Source organism: Hetaerina americana, unplaced genomic scaffold (genome assembly GCF_022747635.1).
Source record: "Hetaerina americana unplaced genomic scaffold, ioHetAmer1.1.p SCAF_7, whole genome shotgun sequence".
In the NCBI taxonomy this organism is placed as follows: Eukaryota; Metazoa; Arthropoda; class Insecta; order Odonata; family Calopterygidae; genus Hetaerina; species Hetaerina americana.
Window position 1 is genome coordinate 73,428,924 of NW_027287316.1, and position 17,387 is coordinate 73,446,310.

The window sequence follows — 17,387 nt, forward strand, 5'->3', positions numbered from 1 at the left end:
TAATCAACTGGTGCATGGAATATTGGTGTGGATAATTCCTGTCCTAAACTGCACGCTATTTGGTTCCTGCTTAAGTCTCTAGAGGTATCAAAAAACATGCATCACTCTACTTTTTTTCTCTCTGGGGAAATCATATGGAATAGTGTTCTGGGGATCATCTGAATGCATGTTGTATAAAGTTATCTTCAACCATATAGGCCCTTGTTAAAAAAATTTTACTTTACTAACCATTCCTTCTGTGTAATATGTATTTGCCATGTCTGCCTTAATCATAAATAATACTCTTATCTTACGTGCAAATAGCAATATTGACTCATATTCAACTAGAAATCATAAAATCCACATAAGTTATCATAAATAAGCAATTTCATATAAAACCCCAATGGTAATGGGTGTAATAATTTCTAATATAATATTGAACTCATTGAAAGTGAGTGATAAATTATGTGGTTTCAAATTGAAACTCAGAAAATTCCTTCTAATCAAGTGTTATTTTTGATTGTGTAAATTTTTAAAGGACAAATAATTGTATTTGCATTTCCGGGTTCTCCATTTCATTTGGTTGTCTTTGGGTGACAACAGTTTTGCTAGCCATCCTGCCTGCGTCTTCTGGTTGCAGGTATTTTTCGAAGCATACTTGTTCAAGACCAAATATCGACATGGATGATGGATATCCATTAGACAGTGGGTAGAAAAAGACTATCCAATCAGAGCACAGTACTTGACTACCAGCCCTATATAAAGTGAACAAGAAAGCTTCAAAAAATACTGTAAAGGAAATGCTCTCGGCACAAACCACCCCACCCTTGTCCACAATAAGGAGACTTAATGAAATGGCGCACACCACAGTCCCCCAAAAGCCTTGTGCCAAATTCAAGTACAGCAGCCCCCACTCACTCAGTTTGGAAGGGGAGCCTACTTACTGGGGACTCCGTGTGACCCACACTGTTGCTGTATTTGTCATGGTGGAATGTACCTGCGCTCATTGAAATCACTCCCACCCCTCCACTTATTTCCCCTCCCACGTGTGATGAGGTCAACTTGAAAGGACCTCCATCCCAACTACCTTATTCACCCTTCCTCCTTCACTCATTTCACCATTCCAATGCACTCATCGGCCAGGTCATCTAGAGTGGACGAGTTTTTCCCCTCTTTCATTCTTGTCTCCCCCTCTCTCATTCTTGTCTCCCCCTCTCTCATCCTAACCCTCCTCCCTCACATTTCCTCCCAGTCCCAGGCAGGCATCATAGTCTCCCATTACACTTACTCCCTCTCCACCACTTCCAATGCCTACACCTTTCAGCACTTAATTCCCTGCATTCCTCCATCTCGCCTTTTTACCCACATTGCTTTCTTCTGTTCCTGGCAGCCTTCCTTCACTCAAGTTGAGCTCCTTGGAAGCATTTTGTTCATGGCTGTGGACAGAGGACGAGGAGTGAATGTCGGAGTGAGGGAAGATTGAGCCACACCAGTGGGTCAATGGAATTACTGGATGCTGCTCTGCAGGTGGGCTTGAATGAGTTTCACCAACTCTTTCCGTCGATTTGTATCTTAGTAATCGATTTGAAGGGATTTTTTGAAAGATGGCAATGGTTGGACAGCTCGCAATGAACTCGCTTAGCCTACATTGAGCCGCTCCAGAGAGTTGATGGAATCACTGGATGCGGCTGGAATCACATAATCCAGGTGGGCTTGAATGAGTTTTGCCAACTCCTGCCATCGATTTGTATCTTAGTAATTGATCCGAAGGGATTTTTTGAAAGATGATAATTGTACAGCTGGCAATGAACTCTCCTAGCCCCCATTTAACTCTATAATCCAGTGAATGGGAGAATTTTAATCATATCTCTGTCATCATCTATCATATCAATATCTTTTTCCTCCATTTAAGAATACCGCATAATATTCCTATTTTAATTTCAGATTTCTCCAAATATATCGATTGGGATATCATTCCAGACACCACTTAACAGTATGTAAAATTGTTTTCTAGACTACCGCATCGCATCATTCTATTAGGAATATTATTGTAATATGTTTATATAATGTTTAGAGCTGTTACTTGGCAAGGAAAGATGCAGGCAGATAAGTAGCTCATTCTTATCTCTTTTCATGTACTTACGTTAAAAATTCGTTCTAACTGAAGATATTTACTCATAGTTGAGTTATATATGCTATTTAAAACTGATACCACGTAATGATGACCTGGTAAAAAATTTGTAACTTATAACAATTGTTACATAAAATCAAATTTCTAAAATGTTTTTGCACTCTTAGTTACTCGCCAAATGACCTGACTTCAACGAATAACATGACTTCAGGTTGGTGCAGCAGCTAGTGTATTGGCTTCCCATGCTGAAGGCCTGGGTTTGATTCATAGTGGTGGCATAACTTTTCTAAGATATCCTGATCCTTACTTAGTACCATATGCTATAATGGGGTAGTCCGTCCTTCAAATGGAGCATTAAATTGTGTGACCCCTTGGCATCTTTCCCTTACAGTGGACTAATGCTGACAATGGTGTCCTCGCCCCATCCCCATTCCCAGATTGATATCCTAGGGTATTTATTCAAGCTTAAATGGGAAGATTCATTAGCTTCTACCTCTAATATTGGCCATGGAGATGAACCTAGTCTATGATACTTGTTTGCTTTTCTTCAAATGATCAATGAGGCTTAAAATGAAATGTAAGATATTTCTATCAGGTCTGAGATGTATCAAATCCAGTGTGCCAACCTGTGCAAGTTATGCAGCTTCTTTTTCACCAGAACTCTGTCAGCCCAAATGTATGTACTGATGATTGATAGCTTGTGCCATGGTTTTTCCCATTCCACCATCCGTTTGTTATTATGTAGAAAGTATTTTCACATTATTATACCATCTTCAGGTACACGTGAGCGCATGTGAACCAATGTGCCTACTACTACAGGAATACAAATATAGATTAACACACAAAACATTGCTGGGAGAAGTGCAGTACTTCATTGTACTTGTTTTAGTATTTGAAAGTCATCTTGGGAAAGATTTTGTGGGAATAATTTTAGCAAACAAACCATAAACAGTAAATTCAAATATAATGAATTAGTCCTCGTCCTTTTAGCGTTAACGGTTCCAATAGTATCTTTTGCGGCTTTGGACAACCCCTTCTTGATACTTTCCGATTTTTCTTCGATAGTACTTAGCTCCTTACCATCCTCCATGATTTCCTCCATCGCCTGTTTGTATTCCTTCCTTTTTAAACCATTCAATGCTTCTACATTCCATTTTCTAACTCGCCGCCCCTGCCTTATCTTTTTTGAAGCGGACGCTACATTTCATAACCACTAAATTGTGGTCAGAGTCCGCATCCGCTCCCGGGAAGCTGTGCCAATTTATCACACTGTTCCTAAACCTGTGTCTAACCAGGATATAATCTAGCTGATACCTTTCTGAGTCACCTGACATTTTCCATGTATACCTGCGTCTTTTGTGGTGCCTAAACCAAGTGTTTGTGATGACTAACCCCTGTCTCCTGCAGAACTCAACTGGTTTCTCCCCGCGGTCATTCCTCATACCTAAACCGTAGTCCCCGACCTCATCACCATCTCTTCCTTCGCCTATCGTCGCATTCCAATCCCCCATCACTATCAAATGTTTTCCTGCAGGAACACACGAGATTGTCCTCTAACCGATCATATATCCTATCGACCTCTTCTTCCTTATGGTCGGTCGGTGGCATGTATACCTGCATCATAACCAAGTTCGTCGGTTCTGCTTTTATCTCTATTGGTAATAATCTATCCGTTACCTGCTCTACGTTGACTACGCTTCTTCCTACCTCTTCATGTAATACTATGGCAACCCATCGTTGGCTCTCGTCCCCGTCGCTGTATATTATTCTATACTGATCACTCCAGTGATCCCTCGCTATCCTTCCATCTCACCTCGCATAGACCTTAAATATCTATTTTTCCCCTTTCCATCTCACGCTTAACATTCTCCAATTTCCCTGTCCTCATCATTGTCCTAACATTCCACGTTCTAACTAACTTGGTCTTCTTCTCCTGCGTCCTCTGTCCTGCTGCTGCTGGTTTTCCCTTGCACCAGTGGGATGACGACCACGGAAGCCTTGCCTCCCCCGCTGCCGGGCACGACACACGGCCGAGCTCCGTAGTTGCCAGGACTCAAAATCTCTGTATAGTCCATCATTTCAATCTTGGGAATGATAACTGAGGTGGTTTCCCGTTGCCTTCCTTAACTGTGTTTTTAACGTGACACCATCACTTACTGGCCGCCCCACTGGGGTAAGACACCATTGCAGCCGCCTCACTGAGGAACAGACGCTGCGTGGACTACCTTTTGTCTGGCTCCTAACCTTCAACCTATCTGGCATGGGTGAACCTACCAGGAGCAATTATTATTACTCCCACCAGCACAGCTCTAGGGGTCATCGGAACGCACAAGCTCTTCCACCACGTCAAGGTTGTAGTCCGGGGAGGGTTAATCCAAATATCGAAGTATAAATTCTTTACTTCCTGGTTGACACTCTACTGTTGTCTTAACTAGAGATTATTTATGACATTTGGTAATTACCATAATTTATTAATTTACTTTTTAACTCAAAAATGTTTATTTAATTTAATCTGTTTTATAGTGTTAAGGTGACCACCTCTCGAATATCCCTACCGGTTTATAACCTTTCAATGTATTGAGGTCTAAATTTATTCTTCGGAGGAGGAACCACTTTGTTTATGATTAAAGTCGTGATTTTTCACCTAAGAGGCGTCAAGCCATCTCGAAGACTGTCGTCGCTTAATTTTCAGCCTGGGAGCAAGAATTACGTAAACTTGAATGCTAGTATTGACGAAGAAACGGTCACTGCGGTCAGACAATGTTATTCTGATCCCTTATCGTTAGCGGAAAAAAATATATCTTATTCCTATCTATTCTACACTGATCTCTCTCATTTTACTGGCATGATCTCTCCTACCGTAGTCCGATGGGGGTAATAATACATTTCCACATCACTGCTAAAGAGATGTCCTTCCAATTAATGCAAGATTCTATATAATCTATAATTTAACCCCCGCTCAGTGAGTGATTTCCAGCCAAGCTGCTCTAATATTTTGGATACGCCACTAAATTTATCATAACAACGTTTTACATATCTTGCTCCTCTACGCTGCACGCGATCCAATTTCGTGAGGATCCCATATACCTGTACTTGGGGCATATTCTAAATGAGGTCGAACCAGCGAAATACGTTTCTCTTTGACCTTTTAATCGCATAGTACTCCTCTAATAAATCCTAATGTTTTGTACGCTTGTCCACATATTCCCCGTATGTGTTTCACCCAGGAGAGGTCCTGAGTGAGGGTAACGCCTAGGTTTTTAATAGAGTCTACGCATTTCTGTGATTTATCACTACGCACCTGCGTAGATGGAAGGATAGCGGATATTACTGGAGTAATAGTAATAGAGCAATTTACTGCGGAAGGGACGAGAGCCGACCAGTGGTTGCCATATTATCGAATGAAAGCATAGGAAGGAGCGTTGTCAACAAAGAGCAAGCACGGATAGAACTTTACCTAGGTAAATTAAAAGCAGAACCGACGGATTCGGTAATTGTTCAGGTATACGTGGTACCAAGGAAGAATAAGTCGATAGGGCATACAATCAGAGGATATAGCGGCGGATGTTCTACAAGGGAAGCATTATATAGTGATTGGGGATCAGGATACAACAGTAGGCGAAGGAAAAGATGGTTATGAGGTATGCTACGTATTACGTTTTGGCAGGTGGAATGACCGCGGGTAGAAAGCAATTTAATTCTGCACGAGACAGGGGTTAGTAATCACCAACACTTAGTTTAGACACCCCAAAAGACGTAAGTATACATGGAAAATGGTGGGTTACTCTGAAAGGTATCAGTGACATTATATCGTGCTTAGACAAAGATTTAGGAAGTGTGATTAATTTGCACAGGTTCCCCAGAGCGGATCCAGACTCATCACAATTTAGCTGTTATTTAGTGCAGCGACCGATTTAAAAATAAAAGGCATGGTAGGCGGTTTAGGAGATGGTATTGAGACGCATTAATTGGATTGAAAAGGGAGAAATAGCAGCAGGCTGAATTTAAGAATTTTCTAGAGAATAGTATATTTTCTAATAATATATTATCTGATCAAAAGTCCTCTTACTGAAGCTAATATGCAAAAAGGAATAGTGTAAGAAAATAAAACTCTTTGAAATAATTCCAGTATCACCAAATTTAAACTTCGAAGCCTCTACATTGCGCACTTATTCGGCTCATTATGGCATAAACGGAACATAAATAAAATCTCATAAGTAGCACATTTTCTAATTCTTGCAAGGTTGTCAATAGCAATTCACAAGTATCTAATTCAACAGGCAAGCCATCATTAGTCACATGTCATGGGAAAGGGGGGTGCGGCTGGAATGATTATCTTTCGCTGGTTAAGCAGGGCAGTAACAGCAATTCGCACGATAAAGTAGCCTGTTGATTGTAAAGAAATTTTTTATTTATTGTAAAACTTTCATTGCTTTAACCTACCCCTTCTTTATAAATTTTGCATTTTTGATAGAATTAGGATGGCTTCCACTGGGCCTTCTACCGCAATGCACGCCTGAGCCGGTGAGTGCGTGGCTCTGAGGGCCCGTATCGCTGCGGAGGGTATCGTAATTGAGCTTCGGTATAAGGTTGCCTTCTGCAGGACCTGACTCAGGGTGGAGTTGCTAGAACTCGCCATGCCAATGGGGCCGCATATTCGTCCGAATGGAACATGCAGCGGAGTGATCGAGAGACCGCCAGTAGTCCGATCCTTTGATGGGGGAGAGGTGCCATTCCGGAAACCGGAGAATTGGAAAGTTGTCTCGTGTATCAGTGGGGGAAATTGAAAGCTGCGGCGAGGGAGGGGAGATGCGGAGGCAACCTTAATCCCAGTCTCCAACAGGTACCTGGTACTATTGGAAGATAGCCCAGCGATATCTGCAGCCGACCGTGGATATGAAGTAGTGAAGCGGGTGGGAGGTGTGGAGGGGGTTGATGTGACATTCGAGCTACAGCCTGGTCCTTAAGGGTTGATCGTGGTTTGCAGCAGAGTGGAAGGCATCGATCAGAGATAGGGTGCTTTCTGAGTCCGTAGACCAGCCAGTTGAGATCCAATCGATCTCGACCGTTCTGGTGGTCACTACGCCCAAGGCCGCCAGGTGTGTAGCGTGTAGGTAGCAGGGCACAAAAGCCAGCGGTAGGCCTGCAATTCCCGTCCACTAAGATTAGAAATGGCTAGTAAAAACGCTTTCACTGGAATCTTAAACGTAGTGACAAATTGAATAATATAGCCCCATCCCTATAATGATATTATTGAAACAAATTGAGCATAATCTAGGTGAATTCTTAACTTTAATTCACCACAGATTAAGGGAAAAACAATTCAAATTAAAACAATTACAATTTTTCTAAATTTAACAACCAAACGGCTAATATAAAACGAACATAGTTGAGCATTCAGAACAGACAGCCCCTCTAACAATTTCCTTAAGAGATATCCTCTTGTGTCTGCCTGCAAAAAAACAGAAGCACAGAATTATCCTCTGGTCCAAAGGGATTCAGAAGCCATGAGGACTATAGTTGTGATGGAATAAATGGAGGGCACCACCCCAGATAAAAGTCAATTTCATTTGACAGATACACAAAATCTCAATATTCCAGCAGCATTCCTGCAAATTTTCATACAAATGTAGTAAACAAAATGGACATGGTTAATAATTTACACAATGATGTATGCAAAAGTTTTATTTTCATTTATTTATAATACAGTTATTTACAAATTTGTATTGGTGGATTGTGAAAGGCCTTGCTGTTGGCCTTTCACAATCCAGTTGGGCTTAGTAAGTTACAGTAAGAGTACCTTCTCATACTTGTATCCATCATAGAATCTTGGCAAGGACCAAAAGGTATAAAATATTGCAGTAAAGATATCATTTACAGCTTGAAGCAAGCGTATTCTTTACATGAGTTTTCTTCTCTTCCACTAAAATAACCAAACCACTATACAGGGTCTGTCCCAAAAGTCATTTGAATGGATCCAGGAAAAAAGATTGTATACTTTAAGTACAAGCAACTAAATTTTTTTTCAAGTAGCTTCCTTCTGCATCAGAACACTTGTTCCAGCATTTTCCCCAGTTGCTGAAAGTACCCTGGAAGGTATCAATGGGGGGCCTCCAATGCAATTTGCCTATTCTTGGGAAACAGCATGAGACTGCAGACTGCTCATTAGATTTAGAAAACCATATTTTTGAAGACAGACTCATCAACCCATATTTGCAAGTCAGGTAACACCTAATAATAGAAAAGCTTCATTAATTGTCATTTTACTTGAAAATTTTAATTAATCAAACTTTTTCCTGTCAGTTAATCATTATTATCACAGTCAGTCAACAACACGAACCAAGGTAAATATCATCACTTAAATCAGAATAAAGAAAATATTTCTTGAAAACTTACCAGTAAAAAAATGACAATTTTGCATGTATTTCTATAGATGTGGATAATAGCAGTCAGGACTCTGTCTTGCTAGCGCCTACCATAAAATTCATGTCGAAAGTAATACGGGGAAGGGTTTGTTTAACTATGTCAGAAACATTATCACACATTGCTCAACAAAGCATGCCAGCTTCTCAAAATCAGTGCCTGCACTGCTGCGTCAATTGGAATGCCTCTTGATAATCTTTTACAAAGGCCCCTGCGAAAGTGATTCATAAGTATTATTTCATATTTTTAAAGTAAAAGTAAAGTAGCACATTAAGCTAAATTATATCTACAAAAACCAGAGCTACACAACTCAATATTGAATTTATTACATACTTTGTTATATTGTTTTTAACATTACAATAGTGACTAATAATTGGAATATTGTCAATTATCTAAATTAAGCCAGGCAATTTTTCAAGCTTCTAGACATACTGCCCTATGTCCAATGCTTAGTATTATTTTATTAATACTCAATCCTAAACCGTTCATTCTGTCAATTTCTGTTCTTTCTGTTTTGTCAATTTCCACATGCTTTATATCTCTAGTGTAACCCAATGTACAATGGCTGTTGATTATTCAAATATTTGCCTTGATTTGAGATTGAAAAACAAGTCAATCTCCTGAGTTGGATTATGCACAGTAGGTATTACAGTGATTTGTATTTTGAGAGTTAAAATTATCTTTCACAGCACGCAGAGCTTGTGATCTGGGCAGGGAATTTCCATCTATCACTGATACCCTAGCCATACAATAGGTTCTTTATCTCCTCAGCTAAAGCTGAGCATTTTAAAGCATGGTTTATTATTTCCAAGTAATCAACAAACCCAATCCCCTTTTCTTTAACTATTTGAGCAGCTGATAGCCTGTCAACATGGTAAGTTACTGAAAGTTCCATTCGTTGGTTAGATCAAATAAAACAGTAAGACACCATTTCATCCTTGGTTATCAGGCAAAGGAAAATTTCTACCCTTAATATTTCCAGGAAAAGCTGTGATATGAACTCTAAGAACAAATGCAAATTCTTTCTGAAGTTTCCAAAATAAAATAATTTTACACACTACAATTAATGGTTGCTCAGTATTTATATTCAGCACCAAACACTCAGCTGAAACACGGTAAAATCATCATACACAACCAATAAATTTTCGGCCACCAAAAATTGTGGTGTTTATATTAACTTTATATATAAAATTTTACATTAAGTTAAATTGATAGTTTACCTTTTCAATGGTACACCTGGGACAAATTGAAACTTGAGGCCAATCAGTGTACAGGTATATATATATCCAAGTTCATCGAGTTTTCCAAAATTTCGTAAGCCTTCAGAAATCTGCCTTTACAGGAGAAAATGCAGTAGTTAAGTACAAAACCTTAGGATAAATCTACATTCAAAAACATTTATTTTTTATCAGATATAAATTTTTATCACATTAATCAACAACACGAACCAAGATATTTATCATCATTACAACAATTATCTGCAAAAAACAAAGAAATTTATATACCTTCACAAGAGTTTTCAGAGGTCATGAGAATTCAACTGCTCACAGTGCAGCCGAATTTATTCACTCTCTGAACCATAATATCCAAAATGTAAACAAATCCTCAATTGTAGGTAAGCTAAGATGGCCACTTTGCTTGGACAGCACTCCCTTCAAAAAGTCACAACGATGTCTTCTGCCCGACGTTAGTATATTCATCACTAAAACCAGAGGCCAACTGTCAAGAATTATTTCAATAACTGAAGTTAAAATTGTGGAAAAAGTAAAATTAACATTCTTCGGAAATATTACATCACATCAGATAGCTACATGAAAATCATGGTTACTCATAACCCAATGCTCTGAAATATGTTATCATCACACAGGATAGTTACTTAAGTCGCATGCATTGAAGAATCCAAGAATATTAAAATTAATAGCTATCTATCAGAAAACTTCAGTTCCCTCCCCGGAAGAGGAAAAGGACTGCAATTAAGTATTCACCAAGCATCTCTACAACAAAAATACCCACTAAACTTAACCTAAACATCACCCATTCAATGACAAACAGTTATCACTATTATCAATTAATGAACATTTGCGCTCACCCGGTGAAAATATAAAGCATGCTGTTGTACTGCCAAAAACCATTTGACCATGGATCTCTCAACAAAGTGAATTTTACAAATCCAAATAATTCTGTGATGAGAATTCACTTTCTGAACATACATTTCTCACATCCTCAGCTCGGTTTGATGCATCCTCTCCCGCAATTACGAACATTACTTTAGCAAGCATGTTTTACTTCTGGATTCATTACTTAATGATGCACAGGTCCATGAAAGTGTCATTCCCGAGTTACTTAACAGGATAAGCACATTTCTTCAAGTGCACTTCAAAGAATTATAGAACGTTTAAAGAACTACAACCATGTCTCCTGAAAGAATTTCAAAATAAGAACCATAAAATTACAGGAGTCCATAATGGTAGGTTGTTTATTGCTTTTGAATAAGTATCAGAAATATTTATAGAAATCATGGTTACTCATAACCCAATGCTCTGAAAATAGGTATCATCATAGTACTCAATACAACCACTTGTCACAGAATTCACAGTATCAAAGCCAAAATTCTCGAAAACTCACCTGCCCTTTAAAAGTTTTAACATCACACTATTCCTTCATTTACGACGACAAATCTTTCCTTCTGCAGGGGAATATTTCTTGAACCCACTTGTAATCAAACTGAAAATAAACAATGGCTACTTCAAAAATTTGTCAACAAATATTTGTCAGGTTGACTAACAAAAATGGAGCGCACAACTTTTACATCTACCTAAATGCTAGACACTACTTTATATTTGCCATACGGAATTCCACAAGCACAAAGGCATCTTTTCAAATCAAAACAGGCTTGCTAACAATAAAATTAAGATTTCCAATTTAAGTTGAGAAATGTGATTAAAAGGTGAACTTTCAAAAAGACGTAGCATAGCTATACTAGAATCTGCAGATATTTGGAATCCTAGCGATAATGAACGCTGTTATAATGAACTTAGTTGCGTATCCAAAATATTAGAGCCGCCAGGCCGGGAACCACTCACGGAGCGAAGGTCTTACAGATTAAAGCTCTCGCATAAATTGGAAGGATATCCCTTTAGAAGATACGTGGAAAATTTATTATTACCCGCAGCGTACCAAAGTAGGTGAGATCATGTCAATAAAATTGGAGAGATACGTGTAGAACAGATTAATTTAAGAAGTCACTTTTTCCACGAACGATAGGGAATCTTAATAACATCGTTAGACCGCCGTCCTGTTCGGGTAAAATTATTGTGCGTTCACCCACTGCGACACATCTGTGGCTTGCGGGGTGCACCAATAAATAATTTCGCCCACTACGTTATCTCGTGTTCTGAAAGGGATGGACAAACCACGCTGTGATCAGCATAACTAAAAATTACGAAATTTAAATGAAAATTAACAGAACTAATTTAGTAGGTACGGTGCGGCTTAACTTATCACTGGCTTAATTGCATGCCGACTGCATAGCTCGACTGGATGCCATTCACAATCATGCTCAAATTGATATTAACGCCAGAGCTCAAGACATTTGTTGCTATGAAATTTAACGATTAAGTTACGAAACTTGGGCAGCAAGCTTCCTGTCATCCAACAAAGAGATTAGCTACCTCTGAAGGATTACACAAAACCCAATACATTTGGAGGCAGGCCAGTAAATCGGTCGGTCCTAACGTGACTTCAGGTAAACGTGTGCCAAAGTAACTCATTCATAACAAATATTCGAGTATATTAATCTGCAAGCATGACTAATAAGTTAACACGAACCTGAATATTTACGATTATAAAAAAATTGAACCGACGGCCGAAGAATTCTGTATTCTCCAAAATTAATACTGTACAACCCATCCTACGAACAAAATGTCAGAAAAACCAAGAAAACTGTGCCAACAGAGTGTGATACTAAATTACGATAAGCGTCACCTAATTTAACGTGCTCCGGTGAGTTTAACCAGTATAGGCCATGGTGGAGGCTCTTTTCCCAGACGACCCTTCGAGATGTGCTGCATCCATATGTGGATGATCCCCACGTGGCCGAAATGAAATAGGTGTAGCATGCAAGGCCGTAAAAATTTGGCTAAATCAATTTAAATAACTAATTTTTTGCTCGACTTCTTCAGCTCAGTAAATAATTAGAGATATATTTACACCCTTAAGGTTACAAAATGGAGTGTTAGACTTCAAAGATAGCGGTAAAGCCAATGCATATTCAACCTAATACACTAAATCCTAAGTAATGAGGTTCCAAGGACTTCTCCTGCAACACTGGGGTTACACTTTCATCGTAATATGTTGGTAGGAATCGACAACCGATATTCAAACCACGTGGAACCGTCATACATGGACAAAATGATGCGTCCACGTGGTTCGACATAGCTGGTAAATATAATTGAAAAATTACAACTGAAAATTAATTACGAACTTATGATTGTCAAACAGTTTCTTCACAGTCAGATGTAGATCACGCCTTACCAAATCTGTAGATATGGCAAATCGATGTCCATTTCACCGAATGCAGCGGGAGTGAACAACCTCCGTCTTACCCGCCTTGAACCAAAGTGAACGATTACCGAGATGTGTTTGTTAGGCACCTGGGGACACAGGGAGCGAATGCAGCGCTATGGGCGGCAGGCGTGAAAACATTTCAAATTCTAAGTAATTACAAACTTTTCAGTTGGCCGAAATAAATAACAGAATGATTAAAATTTATACTCTTTTAAATTGATTCATTTGGGATTTAATTAGAATTTGAATTAAATTTAATTTCATTATGAATTAAATGAATCAGCCATGTAAAAATATGTATTCTTTATTGAAATACTAGAATGAAGAAAATGTATATAATTTAAATTTAGCTAAATTAATCCATTTACCCTTACTAAGAAAATACGTACACCTGCGTTGTACAAGGGAAGCACTGTTTAAGTTTAACCTTTTCTAAGCAGGAGGCGGAGGGTGCGCAATTCGTTCTTCATGTTTCACCTATTCATGTTTTCTCAATTTTCCTCTTACAGATAAAATATTTAGTGTTCATAGCATTTGTTGAGGTGTGAAAGTGACCGTTAATTTGGTGGCTTCTTCGAAAATTTAAAGAATCGTGCACAGTTCATTCGCAGTGGGAGTACTAAGTCTAAAAATGGATATTTTGGGATCAATTCTGAATTCTATGGATAAACCACCAACCATAAGTGACAAGCAGCGAGCTCTAATGAGAAGTAAAATGAAAATAAATAGCTGGAGGTAATGAAAACTGTTTATTTTATACCTCCTCTTATGAAAGCTTGACTTTTCAGAACAGCGAGAGGCTTTAGAAAAGAGAGAAGAAGAGGAGAAAGAAAAACTAAGGGTGTTCAGGAACACGGTGAGTAACATGAATTCAATATCTGACAAAACCTGGCAAAATGACTTGTATACCGCATCCATTTAAGTTATTTTTAAGCCGATAAATACATCGTAGATTATCCGTTATTACTTCGGGAATTTAGGTAGAAGACAAAATAGCAAACCTTATGAAGGATGACAGCCTAAAGAAGCACGAATTTGAACCAATGGAAAAGGTTTTTAGGGGGATCATGTAAGTTTCCGATGGAGGATATGTGTAGTTTGATTTCTTCTAGGAAGGGTTTTGCTGTCTACGTGAAATCATTCATTTCTAACTTCGTCGATGGTGGTTGCTGTAAGTTTTGCATGCCCGAAGTAAATCCATTGTCAAAAGGGTCGGATTCTCAATGTAAATCGAAACTAACTGCCTTCATTAAGTTGATTTTGTTATTATTTACTTGAACGAGTGTCATTCGGCTGCTTTCATACTTCCGTCTAATGGTGGACCCTTGGTGCAGTGTTCAATTTGTTCTAGCTTTAATAGTTGTTTCGTCTATTGGGGACTCTGTGCATTGCAATGTTGTTGGCGTGCCGTCATATTATTGCCGAATCTCAGTTGTTATGTGAATTCATTAAATCTCTATTCTATGAGAGGTGCACTTACCCTACTCTGCAGATGAGCTTTATAAATTATAGTATGTTTTATTTCAAGTGATATAAAATATATATATATATATATATATATATATAAATATATATATAAATATATATATATATATATATATATATATATATGTATATAGTTTAAATTTTAAATCTGTTAATTTACTACTCTCCACAATACTGACGCAAGTTGACCGGTTTTTTACCTTAGACATGATGTTGCTGAAGTAGCGGGTTTAGTTGCATTTTCCATTGGCATGGACGGCGATGACCGGAGGGTAATTGTGTACAAGATCGAATTTCAGCCTTGTGAGGAAGAACTAGCAGCCCTACGAAGAGGAGAGGAGTGGGATCCAGACAAAGCAAAGCAGCTGGCCCTCCAGGTTTGTAATACATTCATTCTACACTTCTGTTGCCGCTAAAGGGAATGTCTTAGGGTGCGTAGCAATGGGCACATGATAATATTAAGGTAGAATTGTATTATAAACTTCCAAAATTTTGCCGCAACGCATCATGTGCAAGTGTGGAATTTGTGTATCTTTTTTAAACTCAAGAAAGTGAAGAAGGCAAAGGACTTAAAATTGTCCATCATTCTGAATTCACACAGTTACCACCTATAGAAACAATAAGTGTCCGGGTACCATAAGGTACCATTTTTGGGTCGTTATTATTTCTTCCATATATCAATGTTTTGCCTAGATGTGTTGAGAATAACAACTTGCATATGCAGATGATACAACTCTGGCAATAAGCCGCAATGACCCTAACTTGTTGCAAGCTAAGCTTGATAGCTCATTATTGCTCTTGGAAAAATGGTTTAATGTTAACAAACTGTCTGTAAATGCACTGAAAACAAATTATATTCAATTTAAAAAAGCAGAGAAGTGCCTCAGACCTCTGCTTGAAAGGCCAACCTGTAGGAACGGTACCCAGCACCAAGTGTTTAGGTTTGTCTATAGATGAGTCCTTACATTGATACATCCATGCCAATGACCACTTTGGCAAAAAGTGGATTTATTCTCTGCAATCTACAAACATTGTAGATTTAAATATGCTGAAAATGGTTTACTATGGCAACTTTGTCACTCATGAGCTACGGAAATATTTTCTGGGGAGCATCACCTGGTTTCCGTAGAGTTTTTATATCGTAAAAAACATATTAGGTATATAGCCAAAATACCACCTTGGCATACTTGCAAACCTTTATTAAATAATTGAAAATTTTAACTTTTACCTTGTCTGTGTATTAATTATTTGTGTGTGTTTCTTAAGGATGCTATGAAACAACAAATCACCAATGCTCAAGTACATGGGCATAATACTCCATAGAGTGCTGATGTACATTTGTTCTGCCACTCTTCTGTTACAATAAGTGTCCCTTTCATGTGGTCATCAAAATTTATAACCAACTTCCCCCAGGCACAACATCTGCTCATTCTAGGGGTACATTTAGGAAATATCTCAAGGATTTTCTGATGGATAAATGTTATTATAATATGGAATAGTTTCTGGAATATTCAGAACACGGAAATGGCCAATTGTTTGTCGTATATTTTACTTTGATAAGTCCTGGGACAATAAATATTATTATTATCTTATCTGTACCACAAAATATTGTTCCAATCAAGTCACTGTTAAGGGTAAGTTAATTTTTTTTAAATACTATAACCAATGTAACCACTTGGTAGCTGCAAATGTAGCCTGATTAGGATGGCTGGAGGCGTCACTGTGCGGAAGTGATTCACAGTGGGAAAAGAAAAAACTGTTATTCCACGTATGTTTCACTAAGCACAACCTAGGTTTTGGCTTACGTAGTCATCAGGATGGTGACTTCGAGAAGTATTTTCTTTTCGAAAATGTAGTCTGGATTTGTGTATTTATTAACCCTACTCTTTCCCTTAGAATGGAAGAATTCAAACGAGTAGAGTAAATTACTATTAATCCATAAAAAATCTGATAATTTTGGAAATTTTCGTGTGGTGAATTTTTCAATTCACATTTTGGAATCATAATTATGGTTTAAAACTCAGTAAATAATGGAAATAAAATTATTCTTCTAGAATATTGTTCACCTTGGGACATGTTTTACTACATCTCTCATGACTGGAGTTCTTTTCAAAGGGCTAATGGAAGGCATATTCAATTTCAGAAAGAACAAGAGGAACTTGAGAGTAAAACCACTAAAGATTTCGTTCCTAGTTGTGACTATAAGGAAAAATATGAAAGGCTGATTGGGAAAGAATCTGCTAAAGATGCAGCCCGCAGTGTGCTAACAAACAAGCAGTATGGATATGGTAAGAAATTCTATTTGGTCTAAATCTATTGTAATAATAAATTATATCCAAGTATGTATGAACTGTGGTCCTTTTTTAGGCCTATTCCCAGATTTATTGCAGTGGATATAAAACTTATTTTTAAGCTGGAGGTCTTTTGTGTTTCAACACTTTTCAGTGCCGAACGCCAACAAGAAGGATATTCGCTCCATTGAACAAACCCTGGCTGATTTACAATCCAGGAAAAGGATGAAGCTTAGCCAGGCAAATGCAGAGGGGGGAAACTCAAGCAGTCAACCGTAAAACATTCAATAAGCCAAATTATCAATTAGAATTAGTTGGTCAATATTGACTTGATGTCTGCTGAGGTTTTACTCGGTCTTAATGCCAATCACTTGGAAAAGAATCCACAAATGAATTCAGTATTTCAGCTTTCTTTTCATGTTTCCCTAGCCCTATAGTTGTCATCGCTGTAAATTATAGAAGATTCATAACATATTTATATCTGGTACAAAATTAAAATACTAAACAATTGC

The 17,387-nt window shown here is 38.1% G+C and overlaps 1 protein-coding gene and 1 long non-coding RNA gene across 4 annotated transcripts; one reads left to right on the forward strand and one right to left on the reverse strand.

Moving 5' to 3' along the window:
- Window positions 1-7,792: 7,792 nt before the first annotated feature.
- Window positions 7,793-13,153, reverse strand: LOC139696436 (uncharacterized). Of its 3 annotated transcripts, none has more exons than XR_011702621.1 (7): window positions 13,067-13,153; window positions 11,159-11,257; window positions 10,623-10,951; window positions 10,039-10,235; window positions 9,754-9,867; window positions 8,507-8,744; window positions 7,793-8,341 (listed from the first exon to the last, which is right to left on the reverse strand). It is a non-coding gene; the product is annotated as an uncharacterized lncRNA (long non-coding RNA). The 3 variants fall into 3 exon arrangements; XR_011702620.1 differs by having other exon boundaries at window positions 10,039-10,252; XR_011702622.1 differs by having other exon boundaries at window positions 10,039-10,252; window positions 13,017-13,110.
- Window positions 13,154-13,576: 423 nt separating this feature from the next.
- On the forward strand, window positions 13,577-17,386 carry LOC139696504 (sperm-associated antigen 7 homolog). Its single transcript, XM_071595293.1, has 6 exons — window positions 13,577-13,809; window positions 13,888-13,955; window positions 14,080-14,168; window positions 14,790-14,961; window positions 16,728-16,872; window positions 17,030-17,386. The coding sequence occupies exons 1-6, from the start codon at window positions 13,731-13,733 to the stop codon at window positions 17,152-17,154; spliced, it is 678 nt and encodes a 225-aa protein (XP_071451394.1). The 5' UTR covers window positions 13,577-13,730; the 3' UTR covers window positions 17,155-17,386.
- Window position 17,387: the final 1 nt, after the last annotated feature.